Source organism: Spea bombifrons, chromosome 3 (assembly GCF_027358695.1).
Source record: "Spea bombifrons isolate aSpeBom1 chromosome 3, aSpeBom1.2.pri, whole genome shotgun sequence".
NCBI classification, from domain to species: domain Eukaryota; kingdom Metazoa; phylum Chordata; class Amphibia; order Anura; family Pelobatidae; genus Spea; species Spea bombifrons.
In genome coordinates, this window is record NC_071089.1 from 55,295,123 (window position 1) to 55,318,345 (window position 23,223).

At 38.2% G+C, this 23,223-nt stretch overlaps 2 protein-coding genes across 2 annotated transcripts; both read left to right on the top strand.

The window, feature by feature from the left end:
* The first annotated feature begins 274 nt into the window (after nt 1–274).
* LOC128483962 (protein unc-93 homolog A-like) lies at nt 275–4,037 on the top strand. Its single transcript, XM_053460283.1, has 8 exons — nt 275–364; nt 748–929; nt 1,205–1,428; nt 1,884–2,018; nt 2,664–2,875; nt 3,192–3,327; nt 3,468–3,599; nt 3,787–4,037. Exons 1-8 carry the CDS (start codon nt 275–277, stop codon nt 4,035–4,037), a joined length of 1,362 nt encoding a protein of 453 aa, XP_053316258.1.
* A 13,267-nt stretch (nt 4,038–17,304) lies between these two features.
* On the top strand, nt 17,305–23,175 carry LOC128483963 (protein unc-93 homolog A-like). The gene is made up of 8 exons (XM_053460284.1): nt 17,305–17,388; nt 18,492–18,673; nt 18,851–19,080; nt 20,537–20,671; nt 21,279–21,490; nt 21,685–21,820; nt 22,692–22,823; nt 22,925–23,175. Exons 1-8 carry the CDS (start codon nt 17,305–17,307, stop codon nt 23,173–23,175), a joined length of 1,362 nt encoding a protein of 453 aa, XP_053316259.1.
* Nucleotides 23,176–23,223: the final 48 nt, after the last annotated feature.

A 23,223-nucleotide genomic window follows, 5' to 3' on the forward strand; every position in this document is an offset into this window, starting at 1 on the left:
TATATTTTGTGTTATATATATATATATATATATATAAAACATAATATATATATATATATATATATATATATATATATATATATATAACACAATATATATAATAGATAACATACCACTACTTATAAATTTATAAATGCAAATACTATGATATTTTTTCTTGTGATTTAAAATTGTTTTTGGAAAATGCCATTCTTTAATAAAATTCTACTTCATTTCAGGAACATTTCATTTTAATATCAGCTGGATCTAAACATAATTGAAATCTGCACCCAAAATGGCATTAAGACCCATGAAAAATATCCTTGTTCTTTCCTTTGGAATGTTGTTTTTGTATATAGCCTATGCTGGACTTATGACATTACAGGTAAATGAACCACTAAGGAAATATGATCTAGATAAATTCACAATGATAAGAGAAAACACATTTTGGATAAAGAGTTTAAAAATCATTATTAAAACTCTGACTAACAATGTACTAAGCATGAATTTAAATAGTGCAAAGAGTTTGTTGCTTAATATATATGCAGACTTGCAAAATTGCTTCGCAATGTAGTGAGAAAGTAATGTCATTAGAATGTATCACTGTTATTATATCTCTATAAAACTTGTAAGAAAACAAAAGGTAAGAACAATCACAGCATCCTTAGTTAATAAGTGGATTTAGCAACTGACCAGTGATTTGCTTTTTATTACAAATCTCTTGTGATAGGGTGGCTCACAGATTTTTCCTTATTCTTGCCCACACAGAGCAGTCTGAACCATGATGAGGGTCTTGGAGTTGCATCTCTTAGTGTCTTATATGGATCACTTACCTTATCAGCAATGTTTTTACCAGCAATCCTTTTGAAGAAATTTGGCTGCAAATGGACCATAGTAGGATCGATGGCATGCTATGTCTCCTTTACATTGGCAAACTTCTATCCTAGCTGGTAAACTAACTATTATTCTTTAGAACTATGAACAATTATAGAACTGGAAAATATTGTACAATGTTTCGTTTGTCCTCAAAATATTCTTGTGAATCGCTATTTTGCTTTACATAAATTAATTCAATAACCTTAAAATAACATTATTATGGTTAATAGGCTAATCAATAATGGGTTGTCAAGATTTAACTGGGACAAAATGTAATCTAAAAGGAAGTTATTCATACAGGAACAATTCTAAAGAAACATTAGATCATTAAACTTACTTTGATCTACAGGCCAACGATGATCCCAGCTTCAATACTTGTTGGAATGGGACCTTTATGGCCAGCAGAGAGGTCATACATCACAGCCATTGGAAGAAAGTATGCTGAGATGGCAGGAAAAGCTACCAAAGATGTTGTTAATCAGTATTTTGGAATATTCTTTTTTATTGTTCAAACCAGTCGAATATGGGGTAACCTCATTTCATCCCTAATATTCAACCTTACGCCTGATGCAGGTAAATTTTTATTTCCTATGAAAACACGGCAGCATTTTAGTAAACCAAAATGTATTCCTACTTAAATTAGGTCAATTGCTGATTCATAGATTAAAACACAAATTATGTGCAATGCAGGAGGAAAATGTGAGCTACTGAAGGGATTTTTCCCTTTTTGTTGAATATCATTAAAGTACAATTTTCATGAAACTCTTTTATCAGGATTAAGATAGATCATGAGAAGTATAATTTAAAAACAATGGGAGCACTGTCTATTGACAACCTCTGCTGTAGCGCAACTTATTAAACATTGCAGGAATGCATGCTGACAATAATGAGATGTACAAATATTTAAGGATTGAATTTTTTTTTTTTAGGAATGAATGATTATTGAAGGTCACTTTTAGTACATTAATGTGACTATGTACTAATTAGACTATGTGGTCTACTTACATTGTTCATATCTATTTTCATAGGAGAATCCTTGGGTGCTTTGAATAATTCTTTTTGTGGAGCAGGACATTGTCCAATGGATTCACTCATATCTGGAAATATTACAGGCCCAAGCCCATCGAATACTGTGCTGTACTCTCTTCTTGGGGCTTATACAGGTATTTTGTGTTCTGTGTGCTACAAACTTTTATGAGTCTATATCTCAAAGTACATCTATACTAATGCATTAATTTCAAATGCACCTGTCTATTGCTAACAGATCCCATAACTAGGCAACTAATCTATCTCCTCTAGAAATGCCCAAAACTGAGTAATCAACAAGTAATCTTATCATTTTGCATTTACTGAATTATGTGTCTTGCATACATGCAGTTATTTATTATGGGACAGATATTTTATTAAAGGGGAACTCCCTTTACCAACTTTCGTAGTCCGAATGGCGGACAACGGAAATCTTTGTGGAGCACACTTGTATCTGTGTGCAAACAACTTGCTGAGCTTTGGTACAGAGCATGCTGTCACTGAGTCCAGGACTACTTTATTCTGACAGAAAAGGGAAAAGAGAATATTGTCTCATATGCCGGTATATATAAAGTGGAACTATGTCGAAAAGTCCTAAGTGTGAAGCAAACAGATGGGCTTTTTAATTATTTTGTTTTGTGGTGACAGGTCCACATTTTGTAGTTCACCATAGATTTTCCCTTAATACATATGACCCAATATATCTGGTTACATTATAACACAATGCTAAGATGGTCTAACTAGTATTCTGAAAAATAACGAATGGCTCTTTTTTTTTAAAGGATGTGGAATTATTGCCATTATTCTAATTTCAATATTTCTTGATGAAATCAGTCCAAAAAACAACGAGATTGGAGAAGGGGAAAGTCAATCCGTCTGTTCAATGTTTTTTGCAACATTCAAGCAGCTCACAGATAAGCGCCAGTGCCTACTTATTCCTCTCACTATATTTAGTGGACTGGAACAGGGATTCATTACAGGAGACTACACTCGTGTAAGTTTTACACCCAGATCTTTCCATTTGTAAATAAGTAGGCTTTCATTAAATGATTTCTATTATGATGCTTTTTACAATTATACAGCATTTTAATTAAAAAAAAACTGGATAAATACTCATCACAGAAAATAAATATACTTATACTAGAATATTTCTGCACAAGTAGCATTAATCTACCAATTGTATTTATTTGACTTTGTAATTGTATTCTCTGATTTTAACTAACTATTAACTATTTTAAACTAATACATGATAATATCATCAATATGTGAAAACAAAACATCTTTTTTTGTATACTACTTATTTTCCATAGGACTATGTGACATGTGCAATTGGGATTCGAATGGTGGGCTTTGCAATCATTAGTTTTGGAGTACCTAATGCCATCTGCGCGGCTGTGTTTGGAAAACTTGCAGAATACACTGGTCGAATTTCTCTCTTCATACTAGGTGTGTTTACATGAAAACATATATATATATATATATACTTGCGGAGTATACTGGCCAATTTTCTCTCTTTATGTTAGGTATGAATTACTTGTACTAGACATTCTTGTTTTCATGTAATGTGTCATTTTTGTTATATACAGGTGCTGTTATACATATAGGCTGCATCATTGCGCTTTTGTTGTGGAGACCACATGCAGATCAAATTGCTCTGTTCTTTGTCTTCTCTGGTGTTTGGGGAGTTGCTGATGCTGTTTGGCAAACCCAGATCAGCTGTAAGTATTCAAATGACCCAGTACGCTAAACATATGTTAACCATATCACCACTTCGTCAGAAGCTAGTCTCCTGACTTTGACTTCCCTTCGCTGTATGTATTAAGAAATAAGGACAATAGCATGGTTACGCTTTTTGTGCCATAATTTCTCTCTATATATTTTACTAATTTCTTTTTTTTATTACAGCACTATATGGAGTTTTGTTTGAGAAAAACAAAGAAGCCGCGTTTGCCAATTTCAGTCTCTGGGAATCAGTTGGCTTTGTGATCGCCTTTGGATATAGCAGCTTCTTATGTGTATACATGAAACTCTACATACTCCTGTGTGTGGTTGTCCTAGGCATTATTATGTATGCTGTTGTAGAATACATGGAATATGTGAAAACATCTGCACCTGTCAAAGAGGCACCAAAGGAAACTGAAACTCCAGAAGCCTAAACAACAAAACGAATTCTAAAATATTCTGAATCTACATATTATACTGGATTTAATATATATTTAGCAGTATATATTAAACACTATATTGACTGCATTTTATTATGTAAGGAAAAATAGGCAATATTTGTTCTGTCAATCTATTTCAAAAGTTCCTTATACTGTATGGAACTGGTGTAATGAGTATCTCAATTGTTTCAGTACTGTGAAAAATATGAAATAGTTAAACTGTTTATTTAAGCTCTGAAGGTAACATTACATTTATTAGATTATGAACACGTTTATGTTATTTAAAGACAATAACTTTATTCTTTAATTTTACAGTGCAATGCATATTTTTTATATTTCAAGGAAATAATAAACAGTAACAAAAAGCAAGAATAATATAGGGATTTTAAAGATGTCTGCAATTTTTTGCAAGAGATTAAAGAGGACTGAAGCTACGTTGATATCAAATATAATAAGTAAGCCCTATAATTTTGTTAATACTGCTTTACTAAAATTTAGGATGTTTTGCAATTATGCTTCTGTTTATTGAATGTGTAATTTATTACCAGAATAAACTTATTACATTCAACAGATATTATGTGTTATATATTACCCAGCCATGTGTAGGACTTAAATAGTCTTGTTATCCCATCATACTCCCTGGTACACTCAGGCTGTTAGCGACTCTTAAGTAGTAGTGCACCACTGCTCTTTCTCTGCTGTATATCTTAATTTATTTAATTATGTTTTCCTGTATTTTCAAATTGTCCCTATAATCCATAATAACGTTATGTAATTATTATACCGTGATTATCTAAAACTGTCCATTGTATTATACATACTGTACATATACAATTGCAAAAAGACGTGTACAATTGGAAGGCACTTTAATAAAATTTTAAGTTATATAAAAAATATAAAGTGACAAATTACTTGGTGAACCTGTGAACACTGATGTTTTATTGTATTTTTAAAAATTGATTTTCAAAATATGCCACCTTTTTCAAATGTGTCTCTCTATCAAAGAGTTTGGCTATAGAAGATAATTCTTTGGATTAGAGAAATTGCCAAAGGTCAGTTCCAAAGAGGACACAGGGGAAGACGGACTGAGGGTGTTTTAGGTCAGGAATACATTTGGTTTTTGAATCTCAGATTTCAAATATCAACTGGGTAGTAGGGATAATTCGAGATTGTTTAACCACAACACTTGTGTAATCGATGAGAATAGTGTTGTGTAATCTAAGCAGGTCAAACAACCTTGTGGAGGATTTCTTTATTGCATGAGCTAGGTTGGCTGCTAAATAATACAATTCTAAGTTAGGGGCTCCTAGTCCATCCATACTCTTGGAGCAGTACATAGTTCTCCAAGACACCCAAGACTGTCCTCTAATTTTTATAGTTATTAACTATCTCCTGAATGTCCTGTATGACTTTATTGGAAGGTTTTAGGGGTATTTTAAACATGACATATAATAATATGGGAAATGCCGTTATTTATATTGAGACAATTTTCCATAAAAATGGATGCCACTTAAAATGTATTCTTGTATCAAATGGACGTAGTATAAACTAGGGATGTTTAGATTTCTAGTCAAATACAATAGCCACTACAATGTCATCTGTGAATCTGTGAAAACATGGAGTGGGGAATTCCAGGACTCAATTCAGAAACCAAATCGTGGAGCAGGATTAGATTGGTAAAATAGACCAAGTTAGGATGCCAGAATTCTGGGGTGCCAAACAAATTCATGAGCTGACAGGATTGAGCTCCTGAGAGCATCTTAGCCATAAGAAAGCCATGCACCGCCACACTTCCTGATCAGCTCAAGAGTACTGTAATCACAGCAACCAGGTGTGTCCAATCTAACACACCAAAGTACTGTTAGCCACTGCTCATTTCTACTGTCACACTACTAAACATTACTGTCTCCTGGTTCCAGTGGTAGGCTCTCTTTGTTATGGAGACTTTGGCTTGACCCTAAGTTAAAAATGTAATAGGGAAAGAGCAATGCGATCTCAAAATCTAAGATATTCTTGAAATGTTTGACATTCCAGCTATTACAGCAAATTAAATCACATTCCACCTAATATGAAAGCATCAGAAAGCATTACATTCCTCAAATAATAGCATTACAATATGCAAGGAATATCACATTTTAACATAAAATAGGCCAGCGTAGACTGCAGACATTTTATAGGGTGCCATAGAAGTGCCAACAGCAAATATAATCATAAGTGGATACTCGATTTTGATTGTTCTTCTAAGGGACTGTTTTCACCCAGCGATTATGAAACAGTGTTGTTTCATATATGGACAGAGGTTGAGTTGCTCTGCCCTAAGAATTAGAGTTTAGAAAGGCTGATTTTTCTAAAATGTTTTGATATTTAGGTGAGTCTTTGCATTGGGTGCAAGAGAAAATATTGGCTTGAATATACAGCGGGGCAAAAAAGTATTTAGTCAGCCACCAATTGTGCAAGTTCTCCCACTTACAAAGATGAGAGAGGTCTGTAATTTTCACCATAGGTACACTTCAACTATGAGAGACAGAATGGGGGGAAAGAATACAGGAAATCACATTGTAGGATTTCTAATGAATTCATTGGTAAATTAATCGGTAAAGTAAGTATTTTGTCACCTACAAACAAGCAAGATATCTGGCTCTCACAGACCTGTAACATCTTCTTTAAGAGTCTCCTCTGTCCTCCACTCGTTACCTGTATTAATGGCACCTGTTTGAACTTGTTATCAGTATAAAAGACACCTGTCCACAACCTCAAACAGTCACACTCCAAACCCCACTATGGCCAAGACCAAAGAGCTGTCGAAGGACACCAGAAACAAAATCGTATACCTGCACCAGGCTGGGAAGACTGAATCTGCAATAGGCAAGCAGCTTGGTGTGAAGAAATCAACTGTGGGAGCCAGGCCCGGACCGCATTTGCCCGGTGGGCCGGGCCACGGCAGGGCCGCATTGACTTAGGGGCTGATGGAGCTGCAGCTCCAGGCCCCTACCCTACCTACCGGGTCCGCCACTCTAAGGGGCCGGGAAGTCCCCACCAAGGCCGGCCTTACGGGTCTGCGGCCGCACAGGGTATAAATTAAAACATCGGGTTTTTTTTTTTTTACTTTATTTAACATCCTCCATGTTAAATAAAGTTTTTTTTAACTTTATTTAACATGGAGGATGTTAAATAAAGTTGAAAAAAAACCCCGATGTTTTAATTTAAACCCTGTGCGGCCGCAGACCCCTAAGGCCGGCCCTGGTGGGTGCTTCCCGGCCCCTTAGAGCAGAACCGGCCTTTGGGGTGTGCACAGGGCGTCACACTCTAGGGGGCGTCACACTCTAGGGGGCGGTCCGCACCGGGTGCCGCTCATCAGGGGGTGCCAACTTGCGGCACCCGGCACCCCTCCAGAGACGGACAGTAATGTCCGCCGCTGGAGGAGCAGGTTCGCAAGGGAGCGGTATCGGAGGTCTTTAACAGACCTCCGGTTCCCTTGAGTGATTTTAAGCCGGGTTCAACCCGGCTTAAAATCACTCAAGGGAGCCAGAGGTCTGTTAAAGACCTCCGATACCGCTCCCTTGTGATCTGCACGGCAACAGCTGCTGTGCGCCGGGATCTGACAACAAACCCTGGCGCACAGCAGCTGTTGCCCTCTGAACCGGAAGAAGACAGAGAAGACAGAAGAACTGAAGAAGAGGAGCGAAGAGGAGGAAAAGGAGCTGTAAGGAGAAAAGAGGAAAGGTAGGAAAATATTCAGTGAGAGTGGATTAGTATATATGTGTGGATTGGTATATATGTGTGGATTGGTGTATGTGTGGATTGGTATATATGTGTGGATTGGTATATATGTGTGGATTGGTATATATGTGTGGATTGGTGTATGTGTGGATTGGTATATATGTGGGGATTGGTATATATGTGGGGATTGGTATATATGTGTGGATTGGTATATATGTGTGAATTGGTATACGTGTGGATTGGCATACGTGTGGATTGGCATACGTGTGGATTGGTATACGTGAGGATTGGCATACGTGTGGATTGCTATACGTGTGGATTGGTATGTGTGTGGATTGGTATGTGTGTGTGGATTGGTATACGTGTGGATTGGTATACGTGTGGATTGGTATACGTGTGGATTGGTATATATGTGTGGATTGGTGTATGTGTGGATTGGTATATATGTGTGGATTGGTGCATGTGTGGATTGGTATATATGTGTGGATTGGTATATATGTGTGGATTGGTATATATGTGTGGATTGGTGTATGTGTGGATTGGTATATATGTGTGGATTGGTATATATGTGTGGATTGGTATACGTGTGGATTGGCATACGTGTGGATTGGTATATGTGTGGATTGGCTTACGTGTGGATTGGTATACGTGTGGATTGGTATACGTGTGGATTGGTATGTGTGTGGATTGGTATGTGTGTGTGGATTGGTATACGTGTGGATTGGTATATATGTGTGGATTGGTATAGGTGTGGATTGGTTTACGTGTGGATTGGTATATATGTGTGTGGATTGGTATATATGTGTGTGGATTGGTATATGTGTGTGGATTGGTGTATATATGTGGATTAGTGTATGTGTGGATTGGTATATGTGTGGATTGGTATATATGTGTGGATTGGTAAGTGTGTGAGAGTGATGGGTGTTATGCTGTACCATTTCCAATGTCTTTTTCATGATCTAATTATGCTCTAAAAGTACATCATAACTCCCATCACTCTATACTGTTCCATACAGTGGCAGAGCTGGGAGGCAGAGGCCTTGCACCCCCACCGCAGGACTCCTGAAAGGTAAGTGAACTTCAAAGAGGGAGAGGGTAGATAGTTAGGAGGGGGTAGATAGGGAAATGGGCGTGAGACAGGGGAAAGAGGGTAGATAGGGGAGAAGGGAGTGAGAAGGGGTAGATGGGGCAGAAGGGAGTGAGAAGGGGTAGATAGGGCAATCATACTCCTATCATGCCAAGTCTGCGAGTACATCCTGGAATCTGGGTATGCCTGGGCATGATAGGAATGTGATTGCTGTTAACAATCATATATATATACATATAATATTGTTTTTTAATTGTTTTGTCCTATTTTGGTGTGTTACTTACTTTAAATAAAAGTGTTAGATTTTTTTATGGTGTGGGGAGGTCATATTCGGTTTCGGACAGGTAAATGCTGCATTTTCGGTTTCAGTCCAGAATTCGTTTTGGTGCATCCCTACTACTAAGCCAGACAATAAAGTGGTAGGCCTACACCACATCAATGTTTGGCGTAGTATATAGTGATTGGTGTTATGCTGCACTATTGTCAATGTCTGGCTCAATGTATAGTGATAGGGATTACGCTGTACCACTGTCAATGTGTGCCTCAGTATATAGTGATAGGTGTTATGCTGTACCACCGTCATTGTCTGCCTCAGTATATAGGCAGAGGTGGTAGATAGTGATACAGGGGGATAGATAGTGAGAAAGGGGAGTTTTGTTACAAGTTTTTATTCCTTTCTTTTTTTGGGATGGGGGGGCACCAGAGGAGTAGTCCGCACAGGGCGCCAGAACACCTAAGGCCGGCTCTGCCTTAGAGTGGCGGACCCGGTTGCAGTTGCGGCGGGCTTAAGGGGCTCTGCCTTAATGCGGCCATATTTTAAGGTACTAGCCTGGAGCTGCAGCTCCATCAGCCCCTAAGTCAATCCTGCCCTGCCACAGGCGCGGTCGCAGTTGCTGCTTGCTCTGGCAACAAGGTAAGTAGGGTGAGGGAGGGGGCTGCAGTGAGAAGGGGCAGAGGGGGGTTAGGTAGTGAGAAAGGGGGAGAGGGGATAGATAGAGGCGGTACATATTGATAAGTGGGGAAGGGGGTTACATAGTGAAAAGGGGGAACATAGTGAGAAGGGGCAGATAAGATGATGAGAGGGGGTAGTGTGAATGCGTATGAGAATGAATGAATAAATGTGTGGATGAATTGTGTGAATGCGTATGACAATTAATGAATTCATGTGAGGATGAATTGCTTGAATGATTTGTGAGACTGCATTAATGAATGTGTTAATGATTTGTGTGAATAATTAAATGCAAAGATGGTACATGAAGGGTGGGCTTTAACAATAAATAAATAAATAAATAAATATGGGCTGCTCAGGCTTAAATGCCCGGGCCTATTTTTTGTCCCAGTCCGGGCCTGGTGGGAGCAATTATTTGAAAATGGAAGACATACAGGACCACTGATAATCTCCCTCGATCTGGGGATCCACGCAAGATTTTACCCCGTGGTGTCAAAATGATCACAAGAACTGTGAGCAAAAATCCCAGAACCACACAGGGGGACCTAGTGAATGACCTGCAGAGAGCTGGGACCAAAGTAACAAAGGCTACCATCAGTAACACACTACGCCGCCAGGGACTCAAATCATGCAGTGCCAGACATGTCCCCCTGCTTAAGCCAGTACATGTCCGGGCCCGTCTGATGTTTGCTAGAGAGCATTTGGATGATCCAGAAGAGGATTGGGCGAATGTCATATGGTCAGATGAAACCAAGGTAGAACTTTTTGGTAGAAACTCAACTCGTCGTGTTTGGAGGAGAAAGAATGCTGCATCCAAAGAACACCATACCTACGGTGAAGCATGGGGGTGGAAACATCATGCTTTGGGGCTGTTTTTCTGCAAAGGGACCAGGTCGACTGATCTGTGTAAAGGAAAGAATGAATGGAGCCATGTATCGTGAGATTTTGAGTGAAAACCTCCTTCCATCAGCAAGGGCATTGAAGATGAAACGTGGCTGGCTCTTTCAGCATGACAATGATCCCAAACACACCGCCCGGGCAACAAAGGGGTGGCTTCGTAAGAAGCATTTTAAGGTCCTGGAGTGGCCTAGCCAATCTCCAGATCTCAACCCCATAGAAAACCTTTGGAGGGAGTTGAAAGTCCGTGTTGCCCAGCGACAGCCCCAAAACATCACTGCTCTAGAGGAGATCTGCATGGAGGAATAGTCCAAAATACCAGCAACAGTGTGTGAAAACCTTGTGAAGACTTACAGAAAACGTTTGACCTCTGTCATTGCCAACAAAGGGTATATAACAAAGTATTGATATGAACTTTTGTTATTGACCAAATACTTATTTTCCACCATAATTTGCAAATAAATTCTTTAAAAATGTGATTTATGGACTTTGTTGTCTCATTCTGTCTCTCATAGTTGAAGTGTACCTATGGTGAAAATTACAGGCCTCTCTCATCTTTGTAAGTGGGAGAACTTGCACAATTGGTGGCTGACTAAATACTTTTTTGCCCCACTGTAGGCCGCACCTGAATATAGGCCACACCCTTAAAGTTTGGTGCTATTTTAAAGAAAAAAAAATATTTTTTAAGAAAAAATACACATTAGTGGAATGGTAAAACAGTATTTTGTCTAATGAATGAACAAAAGACACTGCTGTGCGAGCAACCCACAGGAAAGCAACAGGGACCTCAAGGTCCGGCGGGCCACATTTGGCTCGCAGGCCACATGTTGGACGCCCCTGCCCTGTACTTTCTGTACAAGCTGTTGCATTGCTGCCTCTATACCCGGGCCAGACTAGGAATAAAAAGCAGCTCTGGAAATATTTGGACACCAGCCCTGTATATGGGCTTAGATGGTCAAGCTCATACACCACACCAGGGGTATAACTAGAATCCATAGGGCCTTAGGGCAACATGTCCCACAGTGCCACTTTTGCACCCAAGCAGCTTGTCTGTGCCATCTCTACCCCGTAAACAGCCCTCCAGGGCCTTGGGGCAATATGTCCTACAGTGCTACCTTTGCACCCAAACAGCTTGTTTTTGCCATCTTTGCCCCCCAGGCAGCTTGTCTGTGCCATCTTTGCTCCCTAAGCAGCTTGTCTGTGCCATCTCTACCCCCTAAACAGCCTGCCTGTACCATCTCTGCTCGTGAAACAGCCTGCCTGTGCCATCTCTGCCTATAAAAATATGTTTAAATAAATAAGATTTACTGAACATATATGGTACAGCATAACTCCCATCACTATATACTGGACCAGACATTGACGGTAGTGCAGCAAAACCCCTATCACTATACGGTAAGCCAGACATTTACGTGGTAGGCCTCTGCCCCTAAAACAGCCTCCCTGTGTCACCTCGGCCCCTGTGCCAGTGCTGCCCCTGAAGCAGCCTGCCTGTGCCAGCGCTGCCCCTGAAGTAGCCTGCCTGTGCCACTGCTGCCACTGAAGCAGTCTGCCTGTGCTGCCTCTGCCCCTGAAGCAGCCTGCCTGTGCCACTGCTGCCTCTAAAACAGCTTCCCCATGCCATAGCTGCTCCTAAAACAGCCTGTCTATGCCACCACTGACCCTTAACCAGCCTGCCTGTGCCCCCGCTGCTCCTGAAGCAGCCTGTCTGCCTTCGTACGTTCATTGCCTCCCTCCAATGTTTATTCGATTAGCACTCTCCTAACCTTTGCGGCTTATTGTTATTCTAACCTAGCCCTTTCATTTAGCTATGAAGCTTTTTCTAACAGGAGTCCAACATCACATATTGTAGTTCTTAAACGAACCTTCTCTGGTTTCTTCTCACCTGGAAATACCTTTATTAGAGGTCTGCAAGATCAAGCCAGTAAAGTCCCCCAGTCATTAACCAATTGATGGCCGGTAAGAGCTTTGCTAATGTTAAATGGACATTCTGTTTAGTCCTGGTACATGGTACATGTATAGTGCTTAAGCTTCTATGTAATGGATGCAGGCAGCTTGGTGAGCTGGCTACTATACTTAATTCAGCTTCGGTTCTTCAAATTTCTGACTTGTGTCACGTTTCTAATCATTACAAGCTGTCACTCAGTCATACGAATCAATCCGGTCTGAGTACACTAAGTTTTTTTCCTACCAATGCCCCCTGGTGGCCAGTAGCAGTCCTGGTGAATGGTAAGCCAGCCACTATGCCTTATTCTTCATCATTTCTGAAAGTCTCGGACTTGTGTCCCGTTGCTGATCTTTTCGTTCTGTCCCTCGGTCATACGAAAACGAAGCTGTCTGGTCCAAGTAAACAAATTACGTCCTTTCTACCAATTCCGTTTGGTGCCCGGTTGCAGTCCTGGGAGCCTTGGAACCGAGAGACAGTCCTCTTTTGCCCTTCCCCAGGAAACAGATATGTTAGGTTATTACTTACCAGGATTGGCCTTAACCCACTGGCATATTCAGATCACTCCTGGAGATCAGTGTTACACTCATTCATGACTCCCTTGGTGATTGAGTGCATTTTATATATTTAAAGGTATCACCCCCATGCAAAAGCCAGCCAAATTACCCTTACCTGTTTTGTGTAAGCTGGTCATCACTATCCAAATGCTACTTAAGCCTATATGGCATGGCCTTAAGAGGGAATGTAGATTTGGTCCAATTTTATTGTTCTACATTTTGTTATACATAGAAGGAACAAAAATAAAAAGCTTTTTCCCTTAACAATTACACAATTTAAACTTGTTGCTGAAACTATTAATACAACAAAAAAATAAATCAGAGCACACTTATTATAGGTATACTGCAATTCCTATAAATGCTGTTCAAAAACATCTCTCAGGCATAAATATTAGGGATTCCCAATATGGCCATATATTATTGAGCCTGCTACAAAATCAGATCTATCTTATCCCAACATGGATGTATTGCTTTTTGTGGAGCTTTCGACTGAGTTTAATATAACATCTTTTGTCACAAGGCACAGCATGGTTACACATGTCTATTATATGTCATGACACGTTTATAATTTCTAGTATAAGCTGTATATGTCAACCTATATGTGGCTGCGTCTATTGATCATCACCTATATCACATTGGTGACAGTAACTGATTATAGGATGCTCCTATTCATCATATTTGCAGGTACAGAGCAAAACAAAAATCCAGCAGGAAATCAAAAAGCGATTCGAAACAGTCACAAATCTTGGGATTATGTTACAATTGTGGCTTTATTTGAAATAGGTAGGCTAAGGGTCAAATGCACATAATCATAAGTAGTAAAGCAAAGCAACATGACTATATTTTACAAGACATCTTTCAAAATGCGAATGACTACTCAAATATACAAAACATACCTAAGCTTCCTTTTTAAAATCATTCAGCAGTTACAGTAATTAAATCAGTACTTCCTAAAAGTATGTGCTAACGAAATCAAATTGTAAGTGAAATTTTCCCAACCTGAATCAACAGTGATTGCAACCTTCTCCTTAAATGTTGGTCGACAAGATTAGTTAACATGCTAAATTAGGAATTACACATATCATCTATGGCATTGTTTGCTCTAACACAAGCGATAAGAAAAATGTCTGTATAGAAGTGACTCATCTAATTTGCAAGCAGAGTTTTCTAAATTGCAATTACTTCTATTTTAATGAACAAGAAATATACTATTGTGTGAGTGTGCTAAACTTGTTAAAGTGACACATCACTTTATAGTTTCTATGTTATTAGTCAGAAGGATTTCATACTTTTATATTATAATGTTACTAGGTAATATACCCTCAACCTGTTTATGCATTTTTGTGCTTCTCTAAATTGCATTATCATCTGATCTGAAAAAGACTCAGGTCACAGCCTGCTTTCTTACGTTAACAATATAAAAAGCAATACAAAAACACAATTACCTGGTAGTGCACAATCCTGGAATGGAGGAGACATGAACCAAAATCTTCAAATATGGATGTAAAACGTAGCTTTTATTGCTTCAGATTTTCAGGTAGCCCTTCTTCAAGCCTCAGAGCTCCCACATTGTCATATTTATGAATAAAAGTGAGAAAGCATGAGTAAGAGTGAGTGAGAGAGTGTGAGGTAGTGAGAGTACAAAAGCAAAAAAATAAAAATGATGATGGGAGATGGGAATTATTCTATACCACTGTCAATACTGGCTTAGTATATAGTGATGGGGGTTATAGTGCACCATCATGAATGTCTGTCTCAGTACATACTGATTGGCGTTATGCAGTACTACCTTCAGTGCCTTGCTCAACAGATGTGTCTGGCTCACTATGTAATGATAGGGTCTCTTACCACAGGTGATGGAGTCCAGGAGCAGGAGAGATAGCAGCACAATTGTACAAACAGGGACACTATTCCAAGCAGTTAGAGATGGAAACAACTGGAGTCACTGTGAATGGGTCCACAAGGGCAAAAATTCCAAAAAGTATAATACAAGAAGATGAGTTAAAAGGCGTAGTGAAATGAAAGCAGAGGTTGGGACAGGTAGCTAAGTTGAGGAAACAGACTGGAGGTCAAAGAACAACATTTTATTATAACAGGAAACTGGAACCTTAGGAACAACAGATACACTCAAGTTAGCTTAATAACTAAGCAAGGAAGGAAAGAAGCTGTGGCTATACATAGACATCATGGTAGGCATCTCACACCTGGAGAATGGCTCTTTAATTGATGTGTTGCTGGGTTGCTATGGTGCCTCCATAGCAATGATAATACATTGTATGGAGCCAGGCCATGCTCCCCTATGGTCCTTTTCAAGCTTAGAAGCCCACCAGGACTTGTGTCTCCGACCTGTTGACAGTGTTAAGGCAGCTGGGGACATGACAGGATCACTATATAATGATAAGAGTCAAGCTGCAACACCATCTGTGCCTGCCTCACTTTATAATGATAGGAGTCATCTTGTACCATCGTCTGTTTCTGGATAACTATCTAATAATAGGAGTCATCCTGTACCACTGTCAATGTCTGGATCAGTATATAATGATAGGAGTAACTCTGTACCATCATCTGTTTCTGGATCACTGTAAAATGATAGGAGTTATGTTGTACCACCATTTATGTCTGGATCACTATATGATAGGAGTCATGTTGTTCCACTATCAGTGTCTGCATCACTTTATAATTATAGGAGTCATAGTGTGCCACCGTTTCTGTCTGGCTCAAGATGTTTTGATGGGAATTTTGATGTACCATTGTCACAGAGTACCTGTAATGAGGATCCTGAAGCTCCGTCTTATAGGTTCATGCAACATTGAGTAGGTCCGTCCTCACTGACTCACAACTACGGCCGATATTTTATTTTTTGAGGAAAAGGTGACAACCCTATCTGCAAATTAACTTATTATCTGGGTGCAATGATGATGCTTTTTGGTGGCAGGGAACTGATTGTATATAAGTGTCATTCCTAACTGCCAGAACAGATTTGGACAAATCAAAGTATTCATTCAAGTATTTTCAGCAGACCTGTATTTTGTATTTCAATAATGTGAAACATTATTCATATACATTTTCTGTTTATAGAAACAGTAAAAGCAACATTATCACATTAAAGAATATGTGTTCTTTACAATCTTCTGATGAGTCTTAGATTCCACTGGCACAAAAAAACCCCAGATTAATTAAAAGGATGTCATATTTGTGAGAAATGAATTCAATAATATACTGTATAATACAGTATCTATATTGAAACTATATATTTTACACATATACACATTATATATTTAATATTTCCAAGAAAACAGTAATATGCAGGAAGTGACAATTACACTGAAACGATCTTGTTACCACACAATGACATGATGAATATAATAAACGCACATATATATTACACAATTAATTGTATGACAAGCCGGGTATATAAAAGACCAGGTATTTTAGATTTCCAATACTTGTCATCTGAATAAACATTATTAAAGACTACTTGGCCTTTTGATGCTCGTAAGGTCTACAAGAAGTCCTAAGTTAAACAAACAGTAAGTATAATTAAATGTTTCTTACTCAAGATTGTAAACCAGTTACTGCACAGTAGCAATACAGATAAGAAGAGTTTGTATTTTTAATTCCTAAGTTAGCAACTTCTGACCTTTTTCCAATATAGAAATAAATCCTGAACGCACACTATTTTACCCTGCATTGTATTGTATAAAAAGTTTTCTTTCTAGGCGAGTATGGTAACATCAGATTAGTAAAAGCAAAACATCCTGCCAACTGTATTAACTATCCAAACTTGTTTTAGAAATGATTAGTCTCTTTTTCTCATTAAGTGCTGAACTGTTCAATGTGCATTCATCCTGCCCTTCCTAGTACACTCCTAGTGTTAGTGTTCACTGAGAAACTCACATATGAGTAGTTATTACTAAACTTTTTATTGGACAGGGACCACAACTGCATGTTTACATGGATACATTTTAAGAGATATTGAGAGTTGGTATATTATATTTTGTTCTGTAATATATGTTTGGAAAAATAAAATAACCCATGATTTCCGCTTCTTTCAGGATTATATTTCAACATACATTCCCAAAAACATCGATCTGACAAAAAAGAGAATGAGTCCTATAAAAAACTTGGTGGTTCTTTCAATCGGAATTTTGTTTCTGTATACTGCCTATGCTGGACTAATGACACTGCAGGTAATTTCAATTTTTTGGCAACAGGGGTTCTTAGTGAGAAAACATCTTTCCTAAAAATCACACTCAAAACTAAAACAACATAGAACCATAGAATTTTAGGGCAGATAAGAACCATTTGACAGATCTGGTATGCCCATTTTTTCGGATTTAAAGGAACTTAAAGTGGTACTACAATTGGCAACTTCCAATCTTTTGGAACTATTCTTGTCAATAGTGATTGGTTAAATAAGTCTGCTTACGGTTTTGTCAGGACACCCTAAAGCTCTTTTATTAATTTTGGGTGTATCCCATTGGGTCCCATGAATTTGTCAGTTCTCACTTCAGAGAGTTTCCTTTCTAACTTAGGTCCCTTCCCTTCACTTTGCTCTGTAAACAGAGGAATTTGTTTAGGCAGTCGGCTAGCTCTGTATCCTCATTTTAGATCTTTATCCTCATTTATAGTAAAAATAATTAGTATACTATGGGATATTTTACAGTAATGTATACAAAGTTTAATTGTAAAAATATTTGTAATTTGTATTATCTTAATAACGTTTTATTCAATTGTTAATATGGTGTTAATATAATGTTAATAACTACTTGCATACATTTGGAAATCTATTTCCCAACAAAAATGACACCATTACATGATAATTACACCATGCCTTAGAGTCACTTTCCTGTTTGTATGTAGAAGCACAGAAGCAACTTCTAACAGGGTGAAACTAGAAAGGTTGGGAATTATGCTGGGAAGGGTGAGGTTCAGATTGATTCCACAGAGGAAGGTGTTATGCTGTCATCTGATTTGGCCTTAACATACACAGAATACAGGTGGAGAAAATATTTTGCAGAACTTGTTTTAATTGTGTTAGTACATGGCTACAAAACGAGTGGAAGGATTTGGAAATCTTGAACCTAATGTGACATGTTCATGTTGCATAATAATGTCATTGTATATCAGTTACAACACCATTGTGTAGTTTTAGTATCAACCGGTCCTTTTCAGGTATACGTGCTTTTATTGCTTCTCATTAATCTACACACACAAGGCAGCTCTGCAGCACCTAAGTGTCTGTGGGATCCATCAGTTGTATATTGATTTTTTCTGTTTCTTGCTTCTACAGAGCAGCATGAACCATGATGAAGGCCTGGGTGTTGCATCTCTAAGTGTTATGCATGGAGCATTAACATTATCGTCAATATTCTTACCAGCAATCCTCATGAAAAAATTAGGATGCAAATGGACTATTGTTGCCTCAATGATGTGCTATCTCTCATTTACTCTAGGAAATTTCTATCCAAGCTGGTAAATATTATTTCAGCCTATTTTTTTTGTAATAAATCAGACAGTACCATCCATTTAGTCCTGCATCATATTAGCAAACCATGCCTGAGCACTAAAGAAACAATTACCATTTGCAATTTACAATTTGCAATTGTATTATTATTTGTACAACCCTTAATTCTCTCTCTCTCTCTCTAGGCCAACGCTTATTTTAGGCTCAGTACTTCTCGGAGTAGGAGCAGGGCCTTTATGGGCTGCAAAGAGCATCTATATCACAGCCATTGGTAATAAGTATGCCGAAATGACTGGAAAAGCTTCCAAAGATGTTGTTAATCAATATTTTGGAATTTTCTTTTTCATTGTTCAAACCTGTCGAATATGGGGCAATCTCATTTCATCGCTAATATTTCAATTTACAACTTCTGCAGGTAAATATTTTTCTCACGGAAAATTTCATCAAAATGGGTTTGGGCAATTTCTATTTAATAATGCAAAAGTATTAGCATAAAAACATAGAATTTGATGGCAGATAAGAACTATTCAGCCCATCTAGTCTGCCTATTTTCCCTGATGTAAGGTATTCAGTCCATGATCTGGCCCCATACGGAGGATAGATTTATGTCTATCTCATGCCTGTTTAAATTCCCTCACTGTATCAGCCTCCACCACCCTTTGAGTAAAGTAGAACTTTACTTATATTACATATAAGCCTGTGACCCTCAAGTTTAAGACTATGTCCTCTTGTTCCAACACTGCACCTCTTTTCAAATAATTTCTCCTTCTGTACACTTATCATTTTTGTAGCCCTCCTCTGAACTCTCTCTTATGTGTCAATATCTTTCTGGAGATGGGATCTCCAGAACTATACACGATACTCTAGATGAGGCCTGACCACACATCTTTCTGTTCCTAACGCCTCTCACAATACAACCCAGCATCCTGATCACCTTTTCTGATGCTTTATTGCCTTGTCTGGTTACCTTTAAGTCATCAGAAATAATTACTCCTAAGTACCTCTTATTCTGTTGTCACTGACAGAATGGTGTATCCAATGTTATATTCTGCCTTGGGATTTTTATGTCTCAAGTGCATTATTTTACATTTATCTGCATTAAACTGCAGCTGCAAGGTCAAATGCCTTATTCAAATCTAGATAGACCAGGGAGGAGTTATTGTTATAGCCTATTATCTTAGTTACCCAGAAAAAAATTCATACAAGGTTATCGTAGGGCGAAATGGTGGAGCTTCTGGTGACGTGTATTCCTCAATCCACCAATCAGGGGGAGAGGATGTCACCGGAAGCTCTGCCATTTTGGTGGAATTTTTCATCAGGAGAACGGAGCTATGGGACACGGAAGTGGTCAACAGAGAAGGTAGGGATACATTCAGGGAGAACGGAACTGAAAGAGCCTATAAACTTCAGATGAAAATTTGCAGCCTTATGCCTCATTTTCGTCTGAGTGGGGTGGGGGTTGGCCTCTTTAGCGGAGATTCATAATAATTGACTAAAAGGCATATTTTGTTACATTTTCAATTCATATGAATATTACCATTCTTTAGCATGTTTTCCATCCATTTGCCAACTACTGACATAGATCTACCCTACTAGCTTTATTTTGTGAAGTAATAGAATAATGTTTAAACAGTTTCTTATCATAAAAAACATGTAGTGAATTATTTATTGCCTCTTTTTCACACCTCCAAGCCCATATCCACCTCAAAAATCTTACACAAGCAATTGCCAGACTTCATGCTGATATATGCAGCTACCTGTCCCATGTGTGCCATGAATTTTTAATGCAGGGAGGTGCAAGATGTCACTGATTTATAAACGTATGTGATTCATTTTAGTGATTTAAACAAATGAATGCATTTTTTTTGTAGACGACTATATTAGTGTCTTGAACAACACTGGTTGTGGAGCAGGTTCCTGCCCGGTCCATTCATTTTCCTCTCTAAACGCAACAGGTCCAAGTCTATCAAACAGTGTGCTATATACAATTCTTGGGGCATACACAGGTATGTTGTACTTTGCATCATATGAAACTGATTCGAATTGTTATTTGTAGAAGCAGTCAGTATAATGTTGCTAAAAGCTCCTTATTTTTACAACCATTACTTTATCCTTACATTTTTATGCAAAAAAATATTTTCAACTAATAGGGACACTCCTGCCATAAGTTTTTTCACATGCAAGTGGGGGTGGTTCATCAAAATGAACATTTGCACAGTTACCCAAGCTCCTTGGCTTGCACACATGCAGGATTTTAACCATCAGCCACCTACCAGCATGTTTTTCCAGTATAGAGAAAGGAGCCATGTGAAACGTCCTGCCAAACGTCTCCTACAAGGCAAATTCTTAAAGGCCAAAAGCATATGGGAAAATTCTGAAAGATCTCTCCATGCATTTGCAAAGGGGGCTCCATGAAAATATGCATTATAGTGCATATGATGGCTGTCATGTGATTTATGATAAACACCTTGCATCTTATTTTTCCCTGTTAATTAAATATTTTCCTTTTAGATTTGTGATCTAAATAGTTAATAACCTGCAAAACTTTACTGTGGTAAATTGACAATAGGCCAAGGTTTACTCTTTTAAACTTGCATATTTGTTCTCTTCTAGGGTGTGGCGTAATTGGCATTCTAATTATTTTGTTATGTCTTGATCAAATCAATCTAAAAAATGAGCACAACAAAGATGAGGATCAGCAATCATTATGTTCAATTGTTTTTTCAACATTCAAGCATCTAAAAGATAAACGCCAGTGCTTACTGATTCCTATTACCATGCTCAGTGGACTGGAGCAGGGATTCATTACAGGAGACTACACCCGTGTAAGTCTTAACGCTCCAACTCTATTGACTTCAATGATCGTGTGCAACAGCAGTTGAACACCATAAGCACATTTAACCATATTCTTTGTTCTAATAGTTTGTTAACAACAAAGCTTGCATTGCCTATGACATAATAAATATTATTTCATAGCATCACATTGAATACTTAGTAATACTTTGTTCCCCATCTTTAGGATTATGTTACCTGTGCAATTGGTATCCGGATGGTGGGATTTGTCATAATTTGCTCTGGAGTAACAAATTCCATCAGTGCAATTGTATTTGGAAAGATTTCTCAATACACTGGTAGATTTTTCATCTTCGTATTGGGTAAGTTTCAAAATAAAAAAACTTCAATATATACACAAAAGTACCGCTTATATATACTATATAACATGTATACAATTACAAGACTGTCTGACATATAATATTAGTGTGGGAGATTATATGTACTAAAACAGTAGTGTTCTGAGCTGTTACATACACAAATTGAAAATTAGACGTGCAAATGTGCCAAAAACGATTTGGACACATTTTTTGGTTCATTTTTGGGCAACAAATTTTGTTCCTTGTCCAATCGATTTGGCTGAAAATTTGGGGCATTTTTGATTCAGGAACAAAATGAGTTGCCAGATGCCCACATTTACTCTTACATTTTAATTCTTGTTCTCTCACACTCTCTAAATGTTTCCCTACCTTGTCTGCCGACCACTTCCGCTTCTCCCGGCCACGTCCGCTTCCACATCTTCTTCTATCTTCTCCCTTCTTATCTCTCTTCGATCTTCATTCCTTAATTTGCTATTTTCTTTGTTGGTCCACCAAAATAGCTCTCAGATGGTGCTTGCAATACCAACTGAGATGGTGCTTGCGATGACGTGCTCTCCCCAATCCTCCAATCAGGGGAGAGAACTGAGGGCAGTATGGTGGCGCTTGCGGTGATGTCCTCTCCCTCAATTGGAGGATAGGGAGAGGATCTCTTGTTAGTTTTATCCTTCATCTGTGACTATTTGCCACCATATTAGCCTGGTATGTCCTGATGATTTACTATCATTGAAAACATCTAATTTGAAGTAATTTTGTAATTACAGCCTTAACATTGCAGTTGAGAATAACTTGCCTAAGGCTTTATAGCTATTATTTAAATTTTCTAGCATGTCAAAAACATAATACATTTTCCTTGCATTATTTCTGTTTTCCATAGGTGCAATCATCAACATTTCATGCATCGTTGTCCTTTTGTTGTGGAAACCTCACGCAGACCAGATAGTAATTTTCTTTGTCATTTCTGGTGTTTGGGCTATTTCTGATTCAGTTTGGCAAGCCCAGGTCAGCTGTAAGTATCACAATAAAACAATATGCTTATGCAAATAGTTTTGAGTACGAATGTATTATGTCTACACATTTTACTAAATATTTTGTCTTGTTTTATTACAGCTTTATATGGAGTTTTGTTTGAGAAGAACAAGGAGGCTGCATTTGCCAACTTCTGTCTGTGGGAAGCAGTTGGCTTTGTGATTGCATATGCATACAGCTCATTTCTATGTGTATACATGAAGCTCTACATACTTTTGTGTGTAATTGCACTAGGCTTTAGTATGTATGTGGTTGTGGAATACATGGAATTCACGAGACCATCTTCAGATAAACAAGAACCCAAGGAAGCTCCAACGTTGAACACACAGTAAATATGGCAATAGTAATTTCATACAAATTTTAACACAATTTGCCAAATC

Coding starts and splice junctions, on each gene's coding strand:
- LOC128483963 (XM_053460284.1), top strand. CDS start 17,305: ATGAGTCCTATAAAAAACTTGGTGGTTCTTTCAATCGGAATTTTGTTT. Junction 17,389..18,491: donor CTGGACTAATGACACTGCAG/GTAATTTCAATT, acceptor TTGCTTCTACAG/AGCAGCATGAACCATGATGA. Junction 18,674..18,850: donor GGAAATTTCTATCCAAGCTG/GTAAATATTATT, acceptor CTCTCTCTCTAG/GCCAACGCTTATTTTAGGCT.
- LOC128483962 (XM_053460283.1), top strand. CDS start 275: ATGGCATTAAGACCCATGAAAAATATCCTTGTTCTTTCCTTTGGAATG. Junction 1,429..1,883: donor CAACCTTACGCCTGATGCAG/GTAAATTTTTAT, acceptor CTATTTTCATAG/GAGAATCCTTGGGTGCTTTG. Junction 3,600..3,786: donor TTGGCAAACCCAGATCAGCT/GTAAGTATTCAA, acceptor TTTTTATTACAG/CACTATATGGAGTTTTGTTT.